The 9,145-nt window shown below is 38.3% G+C and overlaps 1 protein-coding gene across 2 annotated transcripts; it reads left to right on the top strand.

The window, feature by feature from the left end:
• Positions 1-3,214: 3,214 nt before the first annotated feature.
• Positions 3,215-8,301, top strand: LOC104437728 (calcineurin B-like protein 4). 2 transcript variants are annotated; one of them, XM_010050742.3, is made up of 9 exons: positions 3,215-3,465; positions 5,439-5,575; positions 6,150-6,232; positions 6,383-6,442; positions 6,754-6,862; positions 6,974-7,026; positions 7,235-7,315; positions 7,402-7,514; positions 7,814-8,301. In XM_010050742.3, exons 2-9 carry the CDS (start codon positions 5,497-5,499, stop codon positions 7,875-7,877), a joined length of 642 nt encoding a protein of 213 aa, XP_010049044.1. In that variant the 5' UTR covers positions 3,215-3,465; positions 5,439-5,496; the 3' UTR covers positions 7,878-8,301. The 2 variants fall into 2 exon arrangements, with proteins under 2 accessions (XP_010049044.1, XP_039170079.1); XM_039314145.1 differs by lacking the exon at positions 3,215-3,465 and having other exon boundaries at positions 4,923-5,575.
• The last annotated feature ends 844 nt before the right edge of the window (positions 8,302-9,145 follow it).

Below are 9,145 nucleotides of genomic sequence, written 5' to 3'. Positions count from 1 at the left end.
TACTCACTCTCAGACTTTTGTTATGTCTCTTACAGGGCGTGGGAGTCGAAACCCACTCTTGAAACTCACGCGTCCCCACCCCACCCCTTGAGAAGGTGGGGATTTGAACCTCACCTCCCCTTCCATGTTGGAAGGGTGGCCACCGGCGAATCCCAGCTGGTTACTATAAAGGTGTTTAAACACGATAAATAAAAAGGTAAGAGCTCTTTTTTTTCTTCGTTTTCTTTATGAGCGCCCGCTTATTGAATTTTCTACATGAGAAAAAAAAAATCTACATGTGATCTTGAGGGGTCCAATTTCTTTATTAAAAAAAAAAAGTCTCTAATTTTAGGTCCAATTTTGTGTCAATTTCACTTTATGAGGTGTTCATATGGTTGAGTAGCCTTAGCCTAACTTTGGAAATATCAAATCTCACATCAAATTAGGGGTGTGCACCATATCCAATTTAATCGAAATCAAATCGGTCCTACCTGGGTTGATTGGTTCAATAGAGAACCAGTTTAGTTCTAGTTTTACGAACCTGGCTTTGACCTAGGATTGATTCAATCAATTTGGTTCCTAGATTGAATTAATTTTGGAGCCTCTTTCACTTTTGCTCATCGAAAATCAAAACACGACCTTCCACATCAAAGAAAAAAACAAAACTTAAATAGCACAAATTTTTTGAACCAAAAAAAAAACACATACTTTTGCGACGAAACGGTGCAATCTTTATATTTTACTATAATAATTTGATATTCTACGGAAAACAAAAATTGAGCTGGTTCCTCGCTTTTAGAATTGAGATTCCAAAAGCTTGGGACTGGGAGTCCCAAGGTCAATTCCCATTTTTAGATCGAAAACCGGCTCATCGAAAAACTGATCATTCCTACATCAGATGGGCATCATCATAGGATATTTATTGATAAGTGACATCGCCTTGATTGATTATTACATTGCATGATTGTTTAGAAAATGTTAAAATTTATCATAAAAGTATAATTGAGTTCTAAAATTTGTAAAAAATGTAATCAAGTTTAAAAAACTTGTCAAATTGATGCAATCGAATTATTTAATTAACTCCATTCAACTTGATTAACAAAAAATATTAATGTGGCTTTTTCTAGTATTTTCTCTCTCCTATGTGATGACGTGGCTAATATCATATCATTTTGGTCTAAATCTATATATAATACAAATTTTATTTAAAATAAATTTTTAAAAAAAAACATAATTTTTTTTTTTTTTTTAAAGAGGAGGTGAGAGATTTGTAGCTCCTTATGTCGCCACCCCAACATCATGAGGAAGGGCCAACGAAAGTAAACAATGGTTGGCAAGGGTAGCCATGCCTCGGCCAATGGTAGGCAACCATTGGGCTTGTAGCTCTCAGTTGCCTGGTTCCTCAACCCCTCTTTTTTTTTTTTTTTTTTTTTTTTTTAATATTTTAAATTTATCTTTTAATTTAAATTTACATAAATTTATATCAAAAATCAGGTTTGGATCTGAACGATGTTGTTTTAACATTATGTTTCATGTTTTAATCACATCATTATCACATAGAAGAAAGAAAAAAAATTAAAAAAGCAACGTAGGTATTTTTTGTCGGCTAAGTTGGACGGAGTTAATGGAAATACTCGATCGCCACAAATTTGACAATATTTATCACGTAATTGCACTATTTGTAAATTTCAATACTCGATTATATTTATATAACAAGTTTTAGAATTTTCAGTTTACTTATTTCATCGGAAATTTAATCTACGTGAGCAAGTTTTTACAAATAACGATATTTGATTTTCCTTTTTCTTTTACATGATTTCCTGAATGGCATTTTTTTCGTTCTTTTATCTTCATTCGGAAAAAAGAGAGGAAAAAACAAAACAAAAATCCCGCCTACGTAAGAGCGACTGAGCAAGTTGCTGGTTTCGCTGTCAAAATCGGCGTCCACTAAGTACCAAATCCAATTGTTCAAAAAAAAAAAAAAAGTACCAAATCCAATGAAACTGCAGGTGCGAGATCCCCGTTTCTGAGACTTTTCCTTTCCGGGCATCTTTTACTTGGCCCGCCAATGATTAACATTTACTAAATTCGATCTGCTAAAATCAATTTACTAAATAATGCGACGGATCATAATTATTGCGATAAATAAGTGAGTTGTATGCAAAACCTCCAACGAAGCCCCGCCACATCACTTAATGAACCGATTTTTGTATATTCAATTTGATTATGTTGTTTTTGCGTTTTTAAGTATTGAATTTGTCACGCATAGATTACAATTATCATCCTAAATTTAGCATTTTTGAGTTTGATATTCACCACCATAACGTTGTGAGGAAGATATTTCATTAATGTACTCTTCCTGGTGACATGATACTTGAACGGTGTGTGCAACATTAAATTGCAACGATATTGAATTCTCGTCCATTTTTACACATGCCCATTTGATTAGACTCATCAATAGAAAGGTATTTTAATATGATAAAAAAAAATTAAGAGCTCTTTTTTTTTTCCTTAATGAGCGCCCACTTATTGAATTTTTCATATGAAAAAAAAATCAATACTACATGTGATCCTAAATGGTCCAATTTCTTATAAAAAAATCTTTAATTTTAAGTCCAATGTCAATTCTACTCCCTCTTTTTCTTTTTGTCCAAAAAAATTTCTTAATTTTCACTATAATCCCAAATCTATTTACACGTAAAAAATAGCAATTAGTTTTTCAAAATAATCGACATCGGGATTAGTTAAAAGTTCATGATGAGAACACGTATCTTCATCAATACTCTCATCGTCGCACTAAATAATAACAAGCCTCCCGCTGATTTTTGGACTCGTGGGCGTATTCGGGATTCGAGTAAAAGTCGAAGATTTTTTTAGGCAAAATCGGACCTAAAGCTGGGTTTTTTTTGGAGAATCAGCCCAATCAGAAAGCGCCGGTAGTAATATATCACGAAAGGTTTTAATGTTTTTGGGATTACATAAGTCGTCAATTATCGACTTTGTTATGTCATTAAGAAAAGGAAAAAAAAAAAAAACTGCATGGGACCATAAAGTGTTAGTAGTGATATATAGTCAAAGGCTTTATCATTTTGTTTTTCCCTTTTAGAATTCACGTAGGCCCCAAAACCATATGTAATTTTTTTTTTTTAAATGAAAGTAAGTTTCACGCATTTCGGAGAATAAAATGAGAAAAAGGGAGGAACAGAGCGGGCGTGGGGACACTTGGACCCCAAGGGAACGTGTCAAACACCCTCTCTCTCTGTCTCTGTCTCTGCTGTCTATAAAGTACGCGATCTTCCCTCATCGCCCCTCCCCAGTTCGGCACTTCATCGGGAATGCTCCGACCTTTCCTTCGTTCAGCGAAGCTTCCCCTCCCGCTCGTGCGGTAGATCCACGGAGAAGCAGGTGAGGCGCGGAACCCACCAGGGATTTACACGGAGGAAGCCCCGGAAGCTCGGAACCCCGCGCGCTGCTCTCTCGGGTCAGGTGAGTCGTCGGCCCATCTCTCTCGCGAGTTCCTTCTTCTGGGACGCGTAGGCGAGCGATCGCCGCTTGTGCGTGTTTATCGATTCGGCGTCTTCTTTTCCCTGTTCTTCGACCGCGCGTTCGATCGCCCGGTGTTCCGTTCGGAGATTCTGTGCAAAGTTGAAATGGAAAGCTGGCAGCTTTTCGTTCGTACTAAAAAGGAAAAAAAAAATGTGGACGAGCGAGATTGCTTTTTGTGTCGGGAGGGGGCGCTTTCTTGGGCTCTACACGGATTGCTTTTTGAGGTGGGAAATGATTGCACGCCTCGTTGCCTTCATGGGACTTGATCATCACTCGAATCATTTCTGGGTCCGAGCTGATGGGAGGCAGCTTCTTGTTTACTCCTCGTCGTACCGTTTAGGAAGAGAGGAAGAATAGCGATTTCTTGTTTTTAAAATGTTTTTTCGCAAGTGGGTATCCGACGCTCGTCTGGAAGGACATTGCATTCTGCATTTTCTTCTTTCTTTCCGCCGTTTCCCAGATCTTACTGCACCAGCTTTCATCTCCTGCAACGAATTTTCTTTTCTTTCTTTTTTTATATCGAGGATTAGGACGTCTTAAATTGACTTGAGTAGAAAATAAATTAACGATTTGTATGGCGTCTTGTTCCCTTCAGAGACACGACAGCGTTTCTTAATCTCTCATTTGTTTTATGGAAAACCAGCCCACATTCTGTCCGTGTGCTACTGAACGTGAAAATTTCTGGAGTTGATCGATTTTTCTACGCTTCTGTATAATAATCTGGGTTCTTGTCTGCTTCACCGGAAAATAGTGAGTTTTGTGAATTTATTATTTGTGCTCGTCTGTTGTCCTGTGTCGGCGTTTTTCTTTCTTGGCGGAACCATTCGGGTTGTAGAACTACTTTAGGAGTTAATCAGGGGAGGTCCAATCTGTTTAGGAGGCTTCGCCAGTGACAACTTGTTTATTAAGGATATTGGTCTTTGTCGCCCGCAAGAGTCTGAAATTTCCCAACCTGTCCTTTTATTTATGCACTGGACACCATAGACTCATTATTAAGATATACTAAGACAGTGGTACGATGTTCTATGGTCTCATCGGACTTGTTCTTAAAAAGGAGATATTCCTTGATTCCGCTTAAAATTTTCAGTAAATGATCTTAGTGGTAACTGCTGCTAATATTGTTTGCTATCCGAATCTATTTCATTTTGGCTACAAATATGCTACTAAAGACGGTGCAGGCAACGCCCATCACTTGAAAAGTAGCTGTAACAACTCCTAAGAGTATTACCTTAGTCTCGTGCTCATGCTCATGCTCAAAAAATTACTTGATGTTTAGATGGGTTGACCATTTTTCCTATTAACCGTATACTCTGTTATTTTTCTTTCCTGCATTCAGATTACATGTCCCATTGAGCCGGTAACTTATAACTGGCGCCACATTACTGGGTAGTGGTCTCTACCATGGCTGTCTCTTTTATATGATTTCAGTGTCTCTATGGACATGTTGTCTTTACAACCACAATACGTGTATTCAATGGCTGTCTAACCTAGTGATGCACAGCCAGTTGCTCAAGCCTCGTTCTTTGGGTTTGAAATTATCTGTGTCCATCGCACTTTCCTGCATGAAGAGTTTGGGTTTAGGCTTTGTTGCGGTTTGGTAATCAACCTAAGAAATTGCGGAGGCATGCAGTAGCTTTCTTGCCTTTTTCATTACTTACTTTTGTTTTCTCTAATAACGCATACTATTTCATCTTTTCATGACTAGATATGTACATCCAAACTCCGCTTTGGATGTGATCATGAGTTCCTTGTCTTGTTTGGTTTATGTCTTATTGTGGACAGTCCTGGTTTCTCCTTTGCTTATCGGGAGCACACAGTCTACAGAAACGACTGATATGAAAGGCTGGAATGTAAGCTCTGTCATACTTCCTTTTCAGGAAACAGACTAAATGTTTATATATTGGAACTCGCAGGTGTTTCTTTCTTCAGTCCTACAGCACAGTTGTCATACTTTTGATGGAAACATAGTACATGGGCTGCTTTTGTTCAAAAGGTGTTAAGCGGACGCCTGGGTACGAGGAGCCTACTGTTCTGGCTGCTGAGACACCTTGTGAGTATGCATTTATGTTGGAGAGTTAAATGGCCACAGCGGCTTGATATGGAATATGCATTTTCATTTTGAGCATTACTTCAAGCTAGGATACAACCTGAGTCAAATCTTATCTTTCTCCATTCTCAATGTATCTTCAATGTGGAACATAATCTTGGTATAAATGGATGAGGAAAACTTCTTTAGATCACTGGACTTATATATATGTTAAGTACAGAGTTCAAGATCCAAGTGTTGGCCTGCCCAACTATTTTCAATAATGAAGGGCACTTTCTTTCGGCCTCATGGTATGGCTTGTAGGAAAACTGGTGGTCTTTAATAGTGCATGGATATGGAGTTGCTGATTTTTAATGTTCTTTGAATGTAACAGCCACTTTTAGGGATTCTGTCCCTAAGGAAATATTAACTTTGGCCAGCATTCTTTTTACTAAAGATATTGTTAGTTCTTTTACTCGTTCATCCTCTTAGGAGTCAGTATCATCTAATAAAGAATCGTTTATTTATTTATTTATTCTTATATCAGTGTGTTCATAAAGTTGATGGCTTTTTGTGACTTTGATTTTATGCACTCCAGTTACCGTAAGCGAAGTGGAGGCGTTGTATGAGCTCTTTAAGAAGCTAAGCAGCTCAATTATTGATGACGGCCTTATTCACAAGGTGTGCTTTTATTTAACGTGGGACTTATATAAATGTTGGTTGTAGTTCCTATCTCGTTAATAGGTCCATTCAATCAGTTTGCAATCAAAGCTCTCATATTCATGCTTGGTAGAACTGGATGATTAATTTTCTTTATCATAACTTTTTCAGGAAGAGTTCAATCTTGCTCTTTTCAGGAACAGAAATAAGAGGAATCTCTTCGCTGACAGGGTCTGTGTGCTGTCTCATTTTTTTTCTTTATGATTCTTCAAACTTAAGTTTGTATGTTGTTGACAACGAAAATGATGTATCCCCTGAAATGAGTACAAAAGAAATGAATAGATGGCTAATGGTATACTATTAATATCTCATTTGCTGCATTTGAATTGAGTGCTAGATTTTAGAGGAAGTGTAGTTTGACGTGGCTGCAGTTTTAACTTGGTCTTGGCTTCCTGCGTTTGATTTGTTAGACGTGGGGTTATGTACGTGACACACGTGTTCTATCTCTATCTAAAGACATTCATATTGATGATATTTTCCAGATTTTTGATCTATTTGATGTGAAGCGAAATGGTGTCATTGAGTTTGGAGAATTTGTCAGATCTCTGGGTGTCTTTCATCCAAATGCACCAATAGAAGACAAAATTGCATGTAAGAGGAGTTGCATTTTCCCTTTGATTCTAATTTTATGTTTTATAGTTTCTTCATTTAACGTAGTCAACTGAATGTGCTTTGGCTAATCTCTGAGGATCTTTGTATCAGTTGCTTTCAGATTGTACGACTTGAGGAACACTGGATCCATCGAGCAAGAGGAGGTGAGTGCTGCCAATAGTTCCAATAGGGACAATCGCGTTCCTTTAATTCCTTTTCATTTTGTTTTGGTTTAAGGAGACTAAACCTATCTGAATGGCTTTCTCCAATATATGTCGATCCGTTTGAGCCTTCTGATGCCCTCATTTAGAAATGAGCATCTTCTATTTTACATCTCTCTCTGCTCATATAATTTGCGGTTGGCCTGGACAGTTGAAGGAGATGGTATTGGCACTTCTACATGAATCAGATCTGGTTCTTTCAGAGGATGTTATTGAAACAATTGTGGATAAGGTGCTCATATTTCTTACATTCTGTTTCTTTTCAAATAGAGAGGTCAAATGAAAGATTCTTTGCTGATTATTTATTCTTTTCAACAGACATTCAGCCAAGCAGATGCGAAAGGTGATGGGAAGATTGACCAGGAAGAATGGAAGGAGTTTGTGTCCAAGAACCCTTCGCTGATCAGGAACATGACGCTACCATATTTGAAGTGCGTCCTAATAGACTACACACTTAACTAAATCTATACGAATGCTTGGTTTTTGCATCTTTCTGCTGAACCCTGTCGTCATAATGCACGAATTATGCAAGGCACAAAGTCACATTCACAAATTCCTAATCATCCTAAGTACTTCCTTGTTCATGGCAAGGTCCCCATTCATGCCCGCTAACCACTTCACTTGTTTCATGTTTGCCTTGCGGCATTTGAGATTCTGGGGTCAAGTAGTTGTACAATAGTTGGCATAATTCTTAGCGAGGCATTTTGAATAGTTGCGCTTCTATTTGCAGGGACATTACGCTGGCCTTCCCGAGTTTTGTTCTTAGGTCTGAGGTAGAAGATTCGGAGGTGTGAGCTTCAGATATTACCCACATAGCGAAGTTAATCGATTAACCGCCATGAATGAATGCAAGCAACATGGACGACATCTGTCGTTGGCAGAAAAAGAGCATCTAGCACGATGCTGACCAGCTGACCAGCTGACCAGCATGGTTGCTGAATCATCCGTCAATCAGCCAGTATCGATATCTCGGCCTCTTGCGGATGAAGGTGAGCTCTCCGGAGGTGCTATACATAGGATGTGAGAGTGTAAGTGATTCGTGTCATACAAATGCGGGCTTTCTTGCCTTGTAATTTTAAGGAGCTTAATGGGGAAGTTGCAAAAACACCAATAATGTCGAAGTTAACTATATCCCTAAGTCTGTTTTTCATCATGCTCAGTACCTTGATATTGGAAAGCGAGTTTTTATCTCATTTGCTTATTGGTTTGCTCTTGTGATCATAAATTTCCATGAGGATTATATATCTCAATCTTTGGATTATTTACTTTGGTATGATTAGGAAGTAATCTAAAATCAATGTATCAAAGCATCTGAAGTGCTCTTTCTTTAGAGTCTCATTCAAGGGAAAATCGGTATATCCTTATTAGTAATCAGTTATTTTCCCTAGCCATTAATAAGTTGCTGTGAAGAAATTTAACCTACAGAACATTACCAACTTTTAGCAACTTTCCATATCCATCCGTCAGTTTTAAGCTTTGAGGGGTCTGTCAAAATCTTTCTAGAAGAATAATTTGAACAAAATATTTTAGTTTTTCTTTGGTATATATTAACTTTTACAACGAAGGGATATGTTCATCTCAGTAGTTAGGAAGGAACTTCTCTACTTCTTGAAGTGAAAATCATCCCGAAGCTCAAAATGGTCGGACACCAGCTGCAACGAGCATTCTGCAGTTAGATACGGGACCCGGGTTCTAGTCCGCGCGGGTTTGGAATTTTTTGTCGTGGTAGGTCGACTCGATTGGACTCGATGGATACCTTGTCGTATGTTAGGGGCGTAGACCGAGGTTTCTCGTAATAAAAAACGTAGTAGGGACCGGTTGGGTTGGCTGAATATGCGGGGTAGCTGCAAACCTACAAAAATCATGTGATTGAGATAAGGCCTGACGACACGACTCTTAGCTGTCTCCGCGTATTTGAACATTCCAAGAGCTGCTTCTAGTTTCCTCTTTCAGCGCTCCAAAATCTTGTCCCGCAAACACTTCAAAACTCAGAATTCCACGAACTTACGGTGAACTTTTCTGGTCCATGAGTCTTTCACGGCTCCCGATTTTGGTAAAGTAA

The sequence above is a fragment of the Eucalyptus grandis genome, chromosome 1 (assembly GCF_016545825.1).
Source record: "Eucalyptus grandis isolate ANBG69807.140 chromosome 1, ASM1654582v1, whole genome shotgun sequence".
Classification (NCBI taxonomy): domain Eukaryota; kingdom Viridiplantae; phylum Streptophyta; class Magnoliopsida; order Myrtales; family Myrtaceae; genus Eucalyptus; species Eucalyptus grandis.
The sequence above is the reverse complement of the archived record's forward strand: the minus strand, read 5'-3'. Positions and strand labels throughout refer to the sequence as shown.

Coding starts and splice junctions, on each gene's coding strand:
- LOC104437728 (XM_010050742.3), top strand. CDS start 5,497: ATGGGCTGCTTTTGTTCAAAAGGTGTTAAGCGGACGCCTGGGTACGAG. Junction 5,576..6,149: donor TCTGGCTGCTGAGACACCTT/GTGAGTATGCAT, acceptor TATGCACTCCAG/TTACCGTAAGCGAAGTGGAG. Junction 7,515..7,813: donor ATGACGCTACCATATTTGAA/GTGCGTCCTAAT, acceptor TTCTATTTGCAG/GGACATTACGCTGGCCTTCC.